This window comes from Saccostrea cucullata, unplaced genomic scaffold (genome assembly GCF_032062105.1).
Source record: "Saccostrea cucullata isolate Sc308-1 unplaced genomic scaffold, CSIRO_AGI_Scuc_v1 ctg1397, whole genome shotgun sequence".
NCBI lineage: Eukaryota > Metazoa > Mollusca > Bivalvia > Ostreida > Ostreidae > Saccostrea > Saccostrea cuccullata.
This window is the reverse complement of record NW_026930260.1, coordinates 134,933-153,322: the sequence shown is the minus strand read 5'-3', so window position 1 is coordinate 153,322 and position 18,390 is coordinate 134,933. Positions and strand designations below refer to the sequence as shown.

Genomic DNA, 18,390 nt, shown 5'->3' with positions numbered 1-18,390 from the left:
TCTTGTCCCCCGCTTGATTAGTGGGGGATATTAATTTGGGTCTGTCCGTCATTCTCTCTGTCTGTAACGCTTTCGTTTCCACACGATATCTCGAGAACTCTTTGCACTTTGGCACTGAAATTTTGCATAGCAACTCTCTATGGACTAAAAAAGAACCCTATTAATTTTGAGGTTCAAAGGTCAAGGTCATAAATTCGCAAATTCTGTGTGTTATAACGTTCTGTCTGTTATTTCTTTTCCGCGCGATATCTCGAGAACCCTTTGAGCTTTTGCAATGAAATTTAACATAACCCCCTTTGGCCTAAGAAAGACCCCTATTGATTTTGAGGTCAAAAGGTTTAAGTTCAAGGTTTAAAATTTATACATTCTGTCTGTGAGTAACACTGTCCTTTCCGGGTGATATTTCAAGAAGATTTTAAACTATTGGAGTGTAATTTTATACCAAAACTCTCTAGGACCTCTCTCATTCCTCTCAAAGTGTCCGGCTCCGTTTTTTTTTATTCGTATTTATCATTCTCCGCAAACAAAGTTTAGGGGAGCGTATTGGAATCACCATAACAGTCTGTCTGTAGACGAGATTTTGTCCGGACCATTACTCAGAAACTATTGGAAGGATTTGTCTGAAAATTTTTGTGCGTATTATTCACCATATGAAGGTGTGAACATATTTTCTTTTTGTTTGGATGATTATTTCGGAAATTTTCAGGTGTGCACCTGGAATTTTCAACTTTATTTGTTTGTTCATTTTTCTGCATTTCACAGGTTTTATTTTTATTTTAAACGACTTGTTCATTCTGGGCTCATGTATAAGGTTTGAGACATAAAATCTAGAATATCTGTACAAAAATGTGAACTACAGCTTAAAACTACTCACTAAAACTAAGTGTTCACAACCCCTTCAAATTTCACTAGATTTTCCTCTACACTCACAGGCTGCAATTATACGAACAACAATGTACATATGAATCTAAAATTATTATGCACGTTATGTTTCTTCCTCAAGATATTTGTAGTTTACATTGTAGAACCATACACTACACTGTGGAGATTAAGTATTTACTTTATATGATGATTATAAATTAAGTTAAAGCATGAAGTACAAATAGTAAAACCAAATGTTCTTAAACTAAGAACTAATAAAATTTTGAATTACCTCAAATTTTGTTGATAATGTGGAGTTGTAGCTTCTTTGGCAATTAAAGTCATTGGTTGTTTTTATGCAAGTGGCTTTGTACGTCTTGCCAATAGATCTCTGGTCGCTCTGCAACTACACCTCAAAGGGTTAGCAGAGCAGTGCGCTCCCCAAATCCCAGTTCGATTTTCCTACTCATATTTAGTGAATTTACATCAATGGATATTTAATGATTTACATCAATGCTAAATTTTCAGTATCTTTTTTTCCATAATGCATTAGAAACATAACTGTTCCTGGGTCCGCCGTCATAAAACTTGAAGAATTCTAAAAAAAAATCTCAACTCAAGTCTTTAGATTTACTCAGTTGAGAATTTGAGAATAAAACAGAGTTAAAGGAATTTTTTCTCAACTTTTTTTATGACGGCCGCTGAGTCTGAAAATTTTGGATTTGAGAAAATTCTCCGACTTGAGAGCATTCTAAGGCTTAAGTTTGTTTTATAACGGCGGACCCTGGAGGCTCAAAAATGTTTTGGGCAGGACATTTTTATGCAGTCGGTAGAGAGAGGGCAACCAAACTTTTTTAAAGCTGGTTTAAGCAATTTCATCTTGAAATTTATTACCCAAGTACACCACATATTAACCCAAGTTTAAGGTACTTTGTATAAATGTTTCACTAAATGCCAAAATACAAAATTGCATGAACACATCAGAGATTCAAGTCTAATGTTATTGCCCTCTCCCAGCTTGCGAAAAAAGTGTTCGAATGGATGCACAGAGAAGGAGACAGATCAAACATTCCAAAAGAGGGAAGAGTCGGCGGATTACTCGTAGATGAGATGGCTACACAGGAGAGTCTTGAAATAACTCATAAGGGAAAAAATTTAGAAAAAGTGGGTTTCACAGAAATGGGAGAGGGCAATCTTCACCCATTCTCAATAAAAGTGTGCATTGGAGATTTAAGTTTTGAAAAAATAAAGTTGTTGAATTAATAGATTTTTGTTATTAATTTAAAATTAGTAGAGTTTACAGATTCCGAATGTATAAGTTTTCTTACGTAAATAATCAACATGTTTTAATTATGCTACAAGGAATATAGACCTTTACTCAAATAATCAAAGTACTGAAAGTACTGAAAGCCGGGCTTAAGAACAGCACACAGGTGAAAAGAACAGGTTTCAGTTAAAGTATCAATGATATAAGGAATTATTAGATGCAGCGAATGAAAAAGCATCGTTAAATTTTATATAAGAACAATAGGTTTAACTTTGATGAAGTATAAGGGTGATTTTATCTTTTTATTTTTGAGCTTTATATACTTGTTCTTTATTGTTATTGAGCATTTTTTTTCTTGCCTTATGCCATGGCGTCAGGCACTACTTAGGATCAATATTTCCTACGTCCGAAGCTAAGAGGTCACAGTTAGCCAGCAAAATTTTGTGCATGCTGATTATCATCGAATTTTGTTACCTGCGTTTCAACAACAACAGTTAGCAGAAAAATGATCATATTACTGATAGACTGAGGATGTATTTAAACATGCATACAATCGCAATATGTCGTCCCTAACTTCGTTCGGGACGACATAATGACTAGAAAGTCTGCTATTGCAAGCAAAAGAGTATGTTTCCCGAACTGGAGAATTTTCATTTTGTCATCAGTAATACTATGCCCATTAGCTAAGCTTGGACAACCATCAACTCGTATCAGTCCTTTCGGTACTTTGATTTTAAAATCGGAGCTAAGCGCATGTGCATGCATATGCAAGTTATAAATCCCATCCTGTTTGGTTCAAAACTAGAGTAGTTATAGCCATTTAAAGTTTTAGCCAATCAGATTGCAGTGCACATGCATGCACATGTTTTCATGATTATTGTTATATATCATATTGTAGTAATGCATGACTTGTCGTAATGCATGACTTATATAAAATTTCAATGTATTTCATCAAAAAAGAAAGAGATATTAAAATTTTTGTTTCAGCCAATCAGAGCAAAGTGCACGTGCATGCACATCATTTCGTGCTAATCTGACAATGTCATATTATCTACACTATTAATATATCCTTATATAATATCCTTATGAAATGAGCATTTCATCAAAAAAGTGTAAAAGTTAAAGCAATATTCAGTATACAAGTCATTTAATGTTGCAGGCATCCGCACGTAAATGCGTATGTACACAAAATGACCTTTGTTCCATACATCTACACAACATGCCTATTAGCCTTAAAAAGGTTTTAGCTCAATTGGATGGACATTTTTCTAGAACTCAAACTTGGACAACCATCAAACCTATCTGTACTTTCAGTACTTTGATTTAATCAAAGGCCTGAAGGGCCTGCGAGTTGACTCGCTCGAGTCAATTGAGCTTTTTCATACATCTGGGCACCATACCTTAATATATTCAGTTTATTTTGTATCTTAAGAGATTAAATATTATATGTCTGATCCATGTTCGGTTCATAAATAAAGTGTATATTGCTTTTCCTTTATAAATACAGGTTGGCACTAATGGGCTTCCGTATTATTTTGACTGGATTCTATAATGAATTTCAGCACATTAGCTGAAGTGGTCAGTGTTATGGAATAATTAGGTTAAAGATTCCCACAGCAAATCTGGATTCTAAAAATAGATTTTCAACAACAACTAGCTGCAGCTAATGAGAGCAGCAGGTGTTTGTGTTAGGGAGTATTCTTGGTCAATTATAAATAAACTTCAGATGGGAAGATTAGATCCGCCTAACATGTTTGAACATATTCATACGCAGTAATTGTACATCTTACAGGTATTTAATCAAAAATTTCTTTAAAAGCATGAAGGTATAAATAATGTTACAGTATGGAATTTTATACAGTTTTTACCTCTTAAGTTTATACAATCACTCAAACCAAAGCATGTTTTGCTAGAACTATTATCTTTGGTGTATGGATCACCTTGATGAATGCGTGAAAAATTTTACAGCTCTGAAACTGTTAACCCTCTGAAACGGCTATGTCGACAGGGAGTAGCTCGCTACGCGAGCCAACTCAAAAATCGAAGTTCAAGAATTTTGACTTTTCCCCCCTTTCCATGGAAACTAATAAAAGCTTCGAATTTTTAAATCCAATAAGCACAATTAAAGAACCTAATCATTACATCCACAAAATTTCATGACGAATGTGCAAGGGTCTATGCCTACAAGTTTTGGGGATTTTAGTTCATGTAGAATAGTACTTGATGCAACAGAAATCACCCAGGATGTTCCAGGGAATGATATGAGATTGCAGGCCAGCACATACAGCGGATACAAAAATTCTCACACTGTTAAAAGTGTTACAGGTGTTGCACCTAATGGTGCTTTGGTATTTATTACTAAATTGCACCCTGGCAGCACATCTGATGTTGCAATTGTAGAACATTGTAAAGTCTTAGAACAGTTATCTCCAGGTGATATGATCTTAGCAGACAAAGGGTTCACTATTCACAAGTTGTTGCCCCCAAGGAGTACATCTAAATATTCCTCCCTTTCCAGTGAGGTCCAACTATGTCGAAGAATTGCTAAGTCACGCATACATGTTGAAAGAGCAAATGAGCGTATTAAGAATTATGAAATTTCAAGGCATGTTCCGCAGCAATTTAGATATATTTCTACAAAAGTCTTTCAATTATGCTGTGTTTTAGTCAATTTTCAGGATCCCCTTATGCAGGAAATTGCTCAGAATTTTGCAAGTGTAGATAACTAAGATATTAAAATTAAAATGTTTTCACCATGTTTAATGTTATATCTTATAGCTGTTGTAAATACGGGAGAAATTTACAGAAATAAAAGTCTGTCAAAACAGATATGTTGATCTCCCAATTGATGTCTTTGTTAATTCTCACAATCGCACAGTCTTTTGGTGTCCAGACCATAAAATCACACAAGGATTTCCCAATTATATGAAGCTGTCCTTGCACTTGATCATAGTATTGGTGGTTCTCTCATAGCTTGAAGGACTTGACTCCATTAAAATCCTGAACCTCTATATGAAAAAAATATATATGTTGAAGATTTTTAAAGAATAAGAATTTTCATTGGTGCCTCAATCATTAATATAAGACAAAACTATTTAACTAATAAATATTTACATGTATAAGTATTTTGTTCCTTACTGTACAATAAAGTGAGAAGGCAAATCATCTGCCTTGAGGACTAACATTACAACAGAAGGAAAAAACTTTTTTAACAATTGCTAAATTGTACTTAAATTTATCCAAACTAATATATTGGAATTATTTAAAGTAATATCTCAGTACATGAAACGTATTCAAACAAATACATAGATCTACACACTATTATTACCTAGGCAGAAATCGTGTACTTTTTCAATAGCTTCTGGAATTGTCATATTCTTTGCTGAAAAGGGGCATTTCACCTCCAGTATTTCTGGCTTAACGTTTGACATCTCTAATATGTCAGCGAGTCCTGGATTCTGATAGCTGAATCCGAATGCAGCAGGACGACGAATGAGTCCATCGGGGCTTGACCCAAGAACCCCATTACAGTGTAGCCAGATACCTAATATGAACAGTATTACAAAGTTTCAAAATAGCATTAATATGCAACACTCTGATTTTCTTATGCATTGATGACTTGTTATAAATAGAATATACAAACAGTATATTCATATTCATTATCTTCAACTTCAGTTTAATAACTAAATTTTAAATAAATTAGCTCAAGAAAAATTTTTATTTATCATCAATTTTTATTTGCTTTAAAGAAATTGAAATTTTGCTTAGGAAAGAAATGTACCAACCTGTTGGCTCTACAACTGCATCCCCAAAAGTTCTATACTTTTCAATTGTGACTTTTTCATTGCACGTCCCCCAAATAATGGCATCCTTCTTTGACAGATCATAAGCTGAGCATAATCTTTTGTATAAGGAGACAGGATATCTGTTATATAAGGAGCAAACTTTCAATATTTTTGAATTTATAATTAACTGCTTTTACAAGTATCATTTATAATTACATATACATATAAAGGCATGTAAACTACCAGTATACCTATTTCTCTTGATCGCTGCCAAAACCAAAGTTTGAAGCTGTTGATCTATTCTTCCAAACAGATGACCACATGCAATTTTCCTTCTGACCAGTGGTAAGACAGGCAATCTACAACATGACAAAAATCTTAAAACTTAAACAACATTCATAATGAAACAGAATACATTCTATTCATTATGCAACTCATTTGTCTTTACCTGTTGGATTTCTTGCTCATTTATCATTAATTTTTGCTTCATCCAAGCGATTGGATTCTCTGCAGAAATAATTTCCTGGCTAGAGATGAGGTCTTCAACTAGAGGCACTGCAAGTGTGGGCACAGGCGGCTCGGGGGATAGTATCCAATGCATTGCTGTTGATTTAATTAAACAAAAAAATTAAACCCTCAGTGAAAAAGACAACAAATACTCAATAAACCAGTATTGCAGTTACATCACCAATTCTTAATACTGGTATATATGTTAAATATTTTTTCAAACTTATTCTATTTACTACTTCAAATAAATTTTGGATTTCAATATGTATACATGTGAAAAGAATGTACAAATAACTTCCTTTAAGTATGTATGAGAAATAGGGTGAATAATATTTAAACATTTTACTAAAGGTTGCAGTTGAGTTGAAGTTTTATATTACGTCACGATCTTCTAGTTTGACAGATGCGTTCAAGGTAAATAGTATACGCCTCCTAACCGCAAGCTTTACGACTGGAACTTTCTTCTAATCCCTGATTGTTTGCTTGTACAACAAACTATTTCTGTGTCAAGGTTGATAATATGAGTTTATCAATCACATGAATAAGTCTTATCGACATGCCATTTTGCACATGCCGAGAGTTCCGATAAACACTTCCGGGTCATAGGTCATTCGGGATAAAAACAACACGAGGAAGACTAAATGCTGTTGTGCTGACTGGTAATGTCGTAAGTATAACGGTTATTTTTCGTATTATACATGATCATCACATGAGTGGACATCATGAAAAAGTTAATGTGCATTTGTCTTTAGGCATACAATGTCAAGATTTGATATAATTTTCCTGTTTAGTGTTTGTAACACGAAGGACAGTACTTAGATCTAACAGTCTAATGGGTGCATGTACTCCCTTATAATTAATGTAATGTGGGGTATTTTTTGTGGAGCGATTGTTTTTGGGGTTTTGACGATTTTTTCGTACTGTACACATGATGAATAAGTTTAATAAATATAATTTTTGAAAAAAAATGTCAAATAGTCCCCGGGGTTGAATATGGGGGGTCCTGTCCATAAGTACCTGTGGTATAACGTTAGGAGTCGAAGTCAATCAGTTAAGAGAGAGAGAGAGAGAGCAGTGATAATACTATTGCTATTTTTATTCACATTCAGATGGTGAGTGTGGTCACTTGCCATCAAAAGTAAATTGAATTAAGTTCTCTACATTGAACATGTTAAACTAAAAGTACACTTAGCAGATTTCTAACCACAATTAAGTACTGTACAATAAAGTAATCTATTTTTGTCATGATAGCATTCCCTATCGACTGAAGGCTATATATAATATTATCAGGAAACATCTATGTATGTCCTCATATGTTAAGATCGGTCATTACCGAGTTATAATCTTTAAAGTTTTGAATTTTAGTTGAAAGAATGAGGATTTGTGCCATTAAAGACTGCACAAGCAGCACTTACCAACTCAAAAAATGGAAAAAGACATTTTGTGAAGTGCACCAATGCAACAGTGGTACAGGATGGTGTGTGTGCCCTCCCCCATTTGATCTGATACCCTTTCCAACAGAAAGAAAAGACCCCGAATTAAGGGCAAAATGGATTAAATTAGTTAATCGACAGTTGAAACCTGGGAAAAATTGGAAGCCTGATGATGACAGTAGAATATGTTCGAAACATTTTGAAGGAGGCAATCCTGTCCCAACATTAAACCTTGGGTATGAACTAACTATGCCTTTAAAACTCAGGCCTCCCCCAAAGGAAAGACAGCCATTAATACAAAAATCTAAGAAATCATCAGAAACCAAGGTTAAAACTGATGAAAATGAAAATGTTGTCCATCTAACAGAAGATAATTCAGTTACGTGTACAGTTCCTTTACAATTTGAGCATGATTATTGTGCAAAATGTGTTTGTAATGCAAACTGTGAGTGTTTAGGGTGTTTAGAGAAATCTAAAATGATAAATAATCTTAGTTATCAGTTGGAAAGATTGCAAATGGTCACGACAAATGAAAGTAAACTCCATGCAGGAAAGAAGAATGTGCACAAAAGGTTTACAAAAACAGATAAAAAAGTAAGAGCCAACACTGGCCTTCCAAATAAATCAACTCTTCTGAACTTATACAAATATTTAAAACCAAAATCCCATCGCCTGAGATATTGGGAGGGCTCTAAAAAAGTGATCAGTACCAAAGTACCTCGTCGTTTCAAGAAATCCCCAAAAAAGAGTGGTCCAGAGAAAAAACTTGGTGCACTTGATGAGCTTGTTTTAACATTAATGAAACTTAGACTAGATATTAACTTTGAATTTTTAGCCGATTTATTTGGAGTCTCTCAGGGTACATGTTCAAAGATTTTTAACACTTGGATAAAATTTCTGTCCAAAGAGTTAATGCCTCTGATCTTCTGGCCAGACAAAGAAATTGTCAGAAAATTACTACCACCATCATTAATAAAACAGTACGCCAAACTTAGATGCACAATAGACTGCACTGAAGTTTTCATTGAAAAGCCGAGACATTTGGAACTACAAGCTCTCACGTGGTCCGATTATAAACAACATAATACAGTTAAAGTACTTATTGGAATAGCTCCTAATGGAGCTATTTCTTTCTTAAGTAAGTGTTATGGTGGAAGGATGTCGGACAGACAGATTGTCCGTGAATCATCTTTTCTTGACTTAATAGATCCTGGCGACATTATCTTAGCTGACAGAGGCTTTCCAATTCGAGAGGAACTTTTGCTCCGGTATGCAAATTTGGTTATTCCACCTCCAGGATCCGGCATTCAACAAATGACAAGAGAAAATGTAGAAAAAACAAAAAGTATTGCTAATGTACGTATCCATGTTGAAAGAGCCATCAACAGGATCAAGTGGTTTGCCATTTTGAAGAACACACTACCAATTACTCTGGTTCCTCTTGTAGATGACATTGTTTCTGTTTGTGCAAGTCTTTGTAACTTACTCAAACCTCTGGTTACAAGGTAGATCCGTACTGAAATGACTTCATCAACAGTGGTACTTTATTGAAAATACAAAATGATGAAAAATAGGAATGTAAATTTTTTTCAAGTGATTTTTATTATTGATAGCAATGTGATTTAATTGCATGTCTAAACAGTTTTTGATCTTCAACTTTACAAATGAAATTCACTTGAGCATATACGTATGCAAATTTATACAATATAATGTATTAACAACAAATTTCATTCAAAAAGAAAAATAATGTAGATTTTTTCCTAAAAATAGAGACTAATACAATGGAAGTCATTAGCCATTTTCTCATAAAATTTTTCTCATTGATAGTTTTCAATATGCGTTGATACATATATACATATATGTCTTTAAAATTTTATAATCAATACTGACTAAAATTATCACATAAATTGATATATATATATATATATCAATAAAATATGAAAGAAAACACTGTGTTTGTTTCCAAATTAAAATCCAAATTTACTCAAAGGAGATTGATGAACATAGCATGCATAATGCCAAAGATTCAATTTATAAAAATCATATTCAGTTTGTAAATTACATAAATAAAGTTTTCATTATTTATTTTGTGATCTTTGACCCTTTGGCCTTGACCTTCATGTTTGATTACTGTGAAATGACATATGATAGGGCATTCATGTTTAATAACAATATGCAATAAATATTAAATGGCATGTCACCCTCTTAAACACCAAAAGCAGGTTATTATTGTTATTTAATCACCTTTACGTTTGTCACCCTGTTTGAATTCTGCAAGGCTTGTTTACCTACATCCCTAGCTAACTAGTTTTTGTGCTAAATGTTTTGTAAAAAATTCTTTCACACAAGCTTTGATATCATCCCAGACCTCTTGATTCAGGTGCACGCGCTCCAAGAAATATCCCGCCTTTGTATAAACAAAGAAGTCACACCATTCTTTTCCCGTCACTCCAAGCTGGGTTTGTATTTGATAGTAATACGAGTGATTGCATTTGAGCTGGCTGCCCTGTTCACATTTTTCTAAATAATCAAGGTTTTGGTGGGAGGGATTGTCATTGGCTATTCTATATGGACACTTTATCTCCAAAATCCCCTCAGAAGATGAGGTAGAATCATATACAATACCATCAGGAGTAGCTCCTAAATAGATCATTTCCAAAAGGACAAATAAACCGCATTCATTCACCATGACATTAGCTTTGTTGACCGTTTTCATAACTTGGATGTACTTAAGTTTTGCCTCTGACTCCATGACCCTTCCATATTTTAAGGCTGGCAAATCTTCATTTGGTTTGGTAATGCCTGAAATACACAATTGCCATGTATGTATAACAGGTTTATACTGTATGACCTTGGTTGGTGCAGTTTGCACATTATTAAAAAAGATGTAAAATGTTACCTAAATTTGAGTATCTATTTAAAATTGTTCTTCATCATGTACGGGATAAAAAATAAGACAATTTCTTTTTTTAAAAAAATCACTTTAAATTTTGTAATCAGATTCTGATGTTTTTGAAGCAAGTCTTACTGCAATAGTCAAGTACAAAAGTGTAACAGGTTAGGCCTAGATAAATAAATTGTGTGTTTCCAATTCCCCAACCAACCCTAGAATATATAGAGGATATCTATATTGTGCAATTTGATATTGGCTTTATCCAACGAGTTGAAATGCTGTATACATTTGCGAGGCTTGCCAAGCAAATATACACCATTTCAACGAGTTGGATAAAGCCAATATCAAATCACACAATATAGTATATTTATCTCATACACTTAAATATTGTTTCAACAAAACTTTGAGACTTCCCCTGCATGAAACTACATTGATGAATGATTTCTAATTCAAATTGATGACGTTTTTTTTTGAGAGTAGTAACTTGATAACATAGCACCGTTGATGTTGACATGCCTCGAAAAAAAGTAGATCATGTTCAAAATTTGTTCTTAGTACAGTCTATTTTTTTATATTAGAGTAGCATTTTGAGAGTTTTTAACAGAAATTTCTATTTTTAGTTAACATCACAATAAAAACCGCACAGAATTATGGTTCACGTGCACAAAATTGATAATAATGTGATAACTTTTACGTAAAAAATGAAAGTGAATTTCAAAATCCAAAACCGATACACAGAATTATGTATCTTAGTGTAGTCTACTTGTGTGCTAAGTTATATTGAAAGTTTATGTTTATTTCAAAGGTTTTGCTTGTTTTGGTATAATAAACAATTCATTGCACAGAATTATGAATGTTCTACTTGTGTGCCAAATATTGAAATCATGTAGGAGACATTTTGAAAGATTGTTTAGCCAAGAAATATCTTATTCCCCTTGGAATTTAAGAACGGCGAAGCCCTCAATTCATTGCATGAATATGATTTTTCTTGGCTGAATAAGTCTTCATATTTCCCTCACTATCAAGCAATAAATGTATAATATTGTTTGTACGAGGAGTAGCATTTTGAAAGAATACAGAAATTTCTATTTTTAGCGAAATAAAAAACTGATACACAGAATTATGTATCTTAGTGTAGTCTACTTGTGTGCCAAGTTATATTGAAATCAGACCAAAACTGTAGGAGGAGTAGCATTTTGAAAGAATATCATAGAAATTTCTATTTTTAGTAACAACGGCAACACCGTTCATCAAAATCCAAAACCGATACACAGAATTATGTATCTTAGTGTAGTCTACTTGTGTGCTAAGTTATATTGAAATGGTAGGGAGCAAAATGTTTTTGATTTCTAAGGATATTTCTTGATAAATACCTAGGACACTTTTGATGAGATTAGTGGTATCAGTGTCTGGTTTTCTTTCAGCAGTATGCATTCTTGTCACCACTCTGTATACCAAAGAAGCTGTTATCCTTCCTTGTCGCTGTTCTTTCCACAGGGGTGATTGCCATTGTCCTCTGGTAGACTTTTCCAATGCTTCAGCTTGGTCTGGAGTAAATGTTGGCAATTTCTCTAGTAGCTCATCTACACTACTGCAATCTTTTGCTTTAGAAAAAAAGTTGATTTATTGCAGATTAATTTTTATTTCAGTTCAATTTTGCATATATAATATTAAGTAAACTGATGTTAGGCCTGTCCTGTGAGAACTATGGCAAAAAGTCTAAACAACTAACTCAGACACACAATCTAACTAAAATAAGAGGGTTAGGTCCGCTCACATACTGGCTACACTTACATCCCATAGAGGGTCACGTCAGAGGTCAAATTTGGAATATCTCTAGACTTATTCGCTCAATAATTTACAATGATTTTACAGGCAATGATTTGATTGGTTGATAGAATTTGAACTCTGATGTGACCCTCAATGAGATGTTGTTAGATGTTAGTGTAGCAAGTATACGAGTATATCTAATTTAACCCCCGATAAATTTCAATTAGATTGCTCAGAAACATAGATTTCCATTGCCACAACCTTCGGGCTTGATGGAATTTAATAAGTAACCGACCCATTATTTACATTTCAATAGATGTTTAAAAATACCTAAGACATTGTATATCTGTTTTAATTTATACCTTGTGAAGAAATGGAAGGAGGTATGAAAGCCCCTGTTTCACATTCAACAACTGTACCCACATTGACATCATCCTCTGGGGAGAAAGCTGGTGTAGACAGTGGAAGAGCATACTGGAAAGCACAGGAGGAAGGACAGCTGTCATATAGTGCATGCAACAAACTCTCTAAGTTCGGTGATTCCTTAGATCTTGATGGGTTGAATAAAGTTCTAACCATTGGATTTATTGTCTTCTTTTCACCTACAAATATAAGAAGTGGAATTATCTGTTTTTCAAATATAATTTCGTATTATAAGCAAAGTTTTATATTTTGTCAGGAGTGAACAGAATTAATAGCACATATTGACATCCTGGAGGCACGGTAGAATTCATCTGCTTAAAAGTCTGGTATCGAATATATAGTGAGCTGGCCCCATTCACAATATTGCTAAAAGCCAGTAAAAGGAACTTTACTAATAAAAGACAATTATTTTTGGGGCTCACAACTTTGGCAGGGCTGACAACTGTCACTAGCAAGCAGCCCTATATTATATATGTCCAGCTGATTTTAGAGTGAGTTTCAAACACTATTATGAGCCTATAAACATTATAAAAATATTGGGCCATTCATCATGACCAAGCAGATTTGGTTGCAATTATTTATTGCATATTGTCATGGTCACCCTTCAAGGTCATGGGGTCAAATGTTCAAGGACTGTATATGCAACATGGTTGATTGGAATTAATTGTCACAAAGCTGTTTCATTTATTTATATTCAAGTTGAAGAACATTCAATATGCTCAGTTTTTATACATACCTTTCTTACTGTAATGTGGTTTGCGCCATTCTAACTCTGATATGGGTTTATGCTGGATGTTGTTTAGCAAAGATGGCACATTCCACTTGCAAGGTAAAGATGTACATGTTTTCTGTGTCATACCATGCTGCCATGCAAAATCCACTTTAAACAAGATAGCTGCTATATGGTTACATGTAGACCCTAAACTGAAAAAAAAATCCTGACTATAAGTCTTCTGAGCTCTACATGTACATTAATAATTTTAAAAGCCCCTCAGGTTCAATTTGTCAGAAATTTAATTGATAAAATCTCAAGTATCATGACAATACAAAAATGTTATGCTAAATATATTGATACATGTATTTATACATTTGAATGTTTTTACATGTACACAGTATTTGTCTTCCAATTTTTTTTTAAAATCAATATAGAATATAAATACAGTGTTTGTTTATGGAGGGCCAAGCGAAAAATAAAGGGTGAAATAAATAAAGATTGAACTACCCCTGGACATGAGTCTAGATATAAATCTACAATGTAAGCACAGGCACCTGACGTTACTTCTTTTTCTTAATTACTTAAATAAAAAAATATACCCTTACCTAATATTTATTATTAGTAGGGGTATATTTTTTATATTAAAGTGTCTGTGATTGTGCATGTAATCCCTATTATTTAAATATAAGCAAGGATCATGCATGTACTACATCAGGGACGGTGCGCCCTATTATAGATCTACTAACTATTAGTACTTTTAAGGAATGGAGTGCTATTTGTACATCAACCCTTACGTATTCATGCATGTACAAATAAGTCATTGTATGCATTATATACCATTTACTTACCCAGCAAAACAGGTACAATAAGCTCTGCATATGTACCCCGTCTTTTTGTCCAAGCACACCCAAGCTGTGTGGAATGTCGAATTAATTTTCTGAGACGGGGTGCAGTATGCAGACAAAATGCAATATGGTGATTCTTTGCTAATTGGATGGTATTTAAGTTCTTTCAGAAACTTTGAATCGAAGTAACTATACGCCTTTCCTTCCTTGTAATCATTTAGAAGACGCTTTCTCAGATCACCGAAAGTGGAAGGTGCTGTAGTTGTCAAATATTCGGCGATATCGAAGTACATAGTGGGAGGCCACTGCGATATGCCATTCTGCTCCGACACCCACCCCGTCTTCAAGCATAGAGGGTCCGGTATATTGTGGTCGTTTACCTTTAACAAATCTAAGTAGTCTTGTTTGTTTTTCATTTTTTCCTCCACAGAATCCTTTTTCGTTTCGATCTTCATCTGGCTTGCACCGAAGGCAAGTGCTACCAGCTCCACTTTCCTGCCTGTTGTCTTGAGGCCTCGATCGCGGAGATATTCTTTTAGCTCCGGAACCCTCCATCGTAAGAAATCATCATACGAAATCTCGCTAACGCCATCCATTTTATCCCGCTTGACCTTTTGACCCTACCCGCGCCTGGGAGAATTCTCATCGCGCCTGTCAAAAAAGATTGATCAAAACTTCACACTGAATTGAAATTGATAGTATAAATGTATAATTAAAAGTTTAAAACAAAGTTAATACAACACTGAATGGTTTTACATATACCATGCTAGCTGCAGATCTGTAGCTTGCTGGTCTGAAAAAATTAGGATGGACGACCAGAGAGATACAGTTCCATCCATTGAAAAAAGTGTATATTGCCCATAAAAAATATGCTATTTCTCTATTTTTTATATTTTCACTTTTGGGGTACTGTCATTTTTTAATATTTTGCACCATTCATGAAACAGTCATAATAAATGCATACCTGTAATTTATAAACCTGTCATGTGCAGGAAAAAGTTCTTCCATCGTCTTAGTTTGACGAGGTGGCGCACTCTGGATGCTTAATCCAACTCTGGCGTACATCAGTTTTGCTGACATTTTTGTACCTGTATCAACATGTTCCATAAATTTACTAAGTTATATTATAGTCTTGGGGCCTAAAGTTAGATTTTATAGTTACAAGTATGCTTATATATGCCAAGGTAGTGGACTTGGAGGTTCCAGGGCACGAATAGTACCCTGCTACCTACAGTCACATGGTGAACTGCACACTTGTATATACCGGGTATATATATTGGTGTGCATGTTTTGATATAATTTCTATTTAACATTAAATTTGGTAAAGCATACCTAAAACAGACCAAGTGAATTTACATATTACATAAATTGCATATAAATTACCCATAGAGAAGAATGCTGGCTTTATGGTGACATTTGTCCATCCCATGTACACATTCACAGGTACTCTGTTCAACTGTGTAGTTAGAACCAAGAGTAATCTAATAAAATAAAAAAAAAATAACCACCTAGAATTTTACTTATATTATCTGCTACTATCAATTTTAAAAGTAAAAAGCATGTTTACATGGAAACTTGAAAATTGTGGAGAGAGAAAAAAAAAGAATTGTAAATTAATTTATTATTATGTATTAAGACATTGCATAGACACTTTCAGTCAAGGAAATTCGGAAAGAGGTTTGTTCTGGATTTATTGCATAGGCAGGATAAAACATATAACGTGCGAGTACACCCATTATTGCCGAGTACCCATTATTGCCGATTTTCGTTTTTACGTTTAAAAATCTGTCAAACGGTATTTATTTGTAAATTTTTTGCAAAATACATAAATTACACAATTTTTCCAAACCCCAAATCGTCTCGGAGAAAGAAAAAGTTGTTTAGAATTAATAAACTCACCATTGATATATCAAGTCTTTGAAAACGCACAAAAAAGCAGTTGTGCGACAGGACATGCCATAGAATTTTCGGCTAGCTTTCCATTTTCCTGACAGAATCAGTCATGTTTTGGTGCAAATCAAATGAATATTCTCCTGCATGCAATGATACTAAACGAAATTATCCATGGTAATTTTTCTCCTTGCATTATTTAACGAAAATTACGACGAGTATGAAGCGTCTGCTGTACGACGCCATTTTTGTTTTATACGGGAGCGGATCAAAATCCACCACATGCACCTGTTCTTAATAAATCTGCAATAGGTTATTTTTATCGATTTATTTTTGCTCATATCGCTTCAAAATTATATGGACAACTTTTTAAAATAGCATAACAAGGTGAAAGTGTCTTATTTAATTTTTATTAAATTAAAATATATATAAATGGGAAAATAAATGGGAAAATGAGGAAAAAATTCACAAGTTCTGGATGACATGAGAGTACAAAGACATATCCTGGATTCATCCTTGGAGAAACAATATACTCAATAACTTGCTCCACATTTTTTTTTCTTCAAGAGATAAAAAAAATAAATATTATGAAAAATGGAGTTCTATTGAAGATGGGGATGCAAGCTACTTTTCTTTAAAAACCCCTTTTACAACTCCAAGTCATTTTATGGCTATAAAAATTGGAAACTAAAACTCATGCAGGGGCTGGAGGGTCTAAATTCATACTTTATAATTGAACAAAATAGAGAAAAGTTACTTCCATTTACAGTTACAACATTTCTTTACATACTCCTATATATTTTTAATTCTTCACATAAAACTGTAAAGCTTTGATTAAGCAGCCATAGGCAGAGGTCTGTATGACATTCATTCAACTCCTTAAAATTTCTTCAGATACTGTAGTCAACCATTTATTTGGTCATTGGCAAGGCAAAGACTTAAAAAAAAAACTTTTCTTTCTTCCAAAAATCTCAAAGAAATGGGATGAACTTACAGTAACCTGTAGCTCCGGTCTCGCATGGAGGCTTGCACAATTCCTCTTATAAACTGCGCATCTTTGTCATACACAAACTTTAAAACGTGGTCAGATTGTACGGCAGTCTCCGATTTCCGCATAAGTTTCGTTGTACCAGCTGTATAATTTGACCATGGAGAACGCCATACCGCAATCGCGTATACCCAATGCCTTGTGTAATATGGCGTCTTCTTTGTTTATCTCCAGAAACGAAATCTGGCGATGTCTAGGGGGGTACTGTGTAGGCCTAACACCTGCATCATTAGGGACTCCTCGGCTGATTAGGTTTGCCGAATGAGTAGAAAATTTAGCCTGGTACCCTGTCTCACCATTGCCGAGGCAGTGACGCAGAGTAAACGAAGCAAAACAGGGACAGGGAACCAGGCTATGCGTAGGAATTTGTTAAAAGTTCTCTACTAAGAACAAATGTATTTTTGATAACTGCACAATAATAATTGCAGTACAGTTTATATTCACATTTAATTAATCAGATTATGAGTATAAATTGTTTCAACAGCGATTACAAGTAGATACACTATATTTCAGAACGTCAGTTTAATTTGGCGACTATTGGGTCAACATCCTGCCTTGAACAGGAAGTTGAACAGGATCCCATAAGCCGGCTATTGCTCTTTGAGCAATAAGCCCGGCTAAAAATTGCTCGAAAAATGTACGTTACCATTAGAAGGCAAACAGAGAGTGAACATTATTCAAAAAATCTCTCTCATATCATGTTAAAATATTTTTTTAGCTTTCTTTGATATTTGTTATTTTTTAGAAACAAATATATCATGAAATATCGATGGAAGTTTTTTTCCCACAAGGAGATGAAAGTACCAGTATTTTTATGTTGAATTGATCGTGAAATTTATCTTGAAACATATGATAATCAAAAACTACTAAATATTCATTTGGAAAATTAAACAATAAATAGTAATATTTCTGGAAAGGAAAGAAAATATACAAAAATATTAACCCCTTTACCA

The 18,390-nt window shown here is 34.0% G+C and overlaps 3 protein-coding genes across 3 annotated transcripts; all 3 read right to left on the bottom strand.

The window, feature by feature from the left end:
• Positions 1-4,867: 4,867 nt before the first annotated feature.
• Positions 4,868-6,381, bottom strand: LOC134283418 (uncharacterized). Its single transcript, XM_062765865.1, has 5 exons — positions 6,362-6,381; positions 6,165-6,272; positions 5,914-6,053; positions 5,457-5,672; positions 4,868-5,136 (listed from the first exon to the last, which is right to left on the bottom strand). Exons 1-5 carry the CDS (start codon positions 6,379-6,381, stop codon positions 5,096-5,098), a joined length of 525 nt encoding a protein of 174 aa, XP_062621849.1. The 3' UTR covers positions 4,868-5,095.
• A 6-nt stretch (positions 6,382-6,387) lies between these two features.
• Positions 6,388-17,591, bottom strand: LOC134283431 (uncharacterized). Its single transcript, XM_062765873.1, has 4 exons — positions 17,384-17,591; positions 15,883-15,980; positions 15,464-15,587; positions 6,388-6,516 (listed from the first exon to the last, which is right to left on the bottom strand). Exons 1-4 carry the CDS (start codon positions 17,503-17,505, stop codon positions 6,456-6,458), a joined length of 405 nt encoding a protein of 134 aa, XP_062621857.1. The 5' UTR covers positions 17,506-17,591; the 3' UTR covers positions 6,388-6,455.
• LOC134283430 (uncharacterized) lies at positions 9,821-15,117 on the bottom strand. Its single transcript, XM_062765872.1, has 5 exons — positions 14,503-15,117; positions 13,676-13,863; positions 12,879-13,118; positions 12,120-12,350; positions 9,821-10,655 (listed from the first exon to the last, which is right to left on the bottom strand). The coding sequence occupies exons 1-5, from the start codon at positions 15,093-15,095 to the stop codon at positions 10,150-10,152; spliced, it is 1,758 nt and encodes a 585-aa protein (XP_062621856.1). The 5' UTR covers positions 15,096-15,117; the 3' UTR covers positions 9,821-10,149.
• Positions 17,592-18,390: the final 799 nt, after the last annotated feature.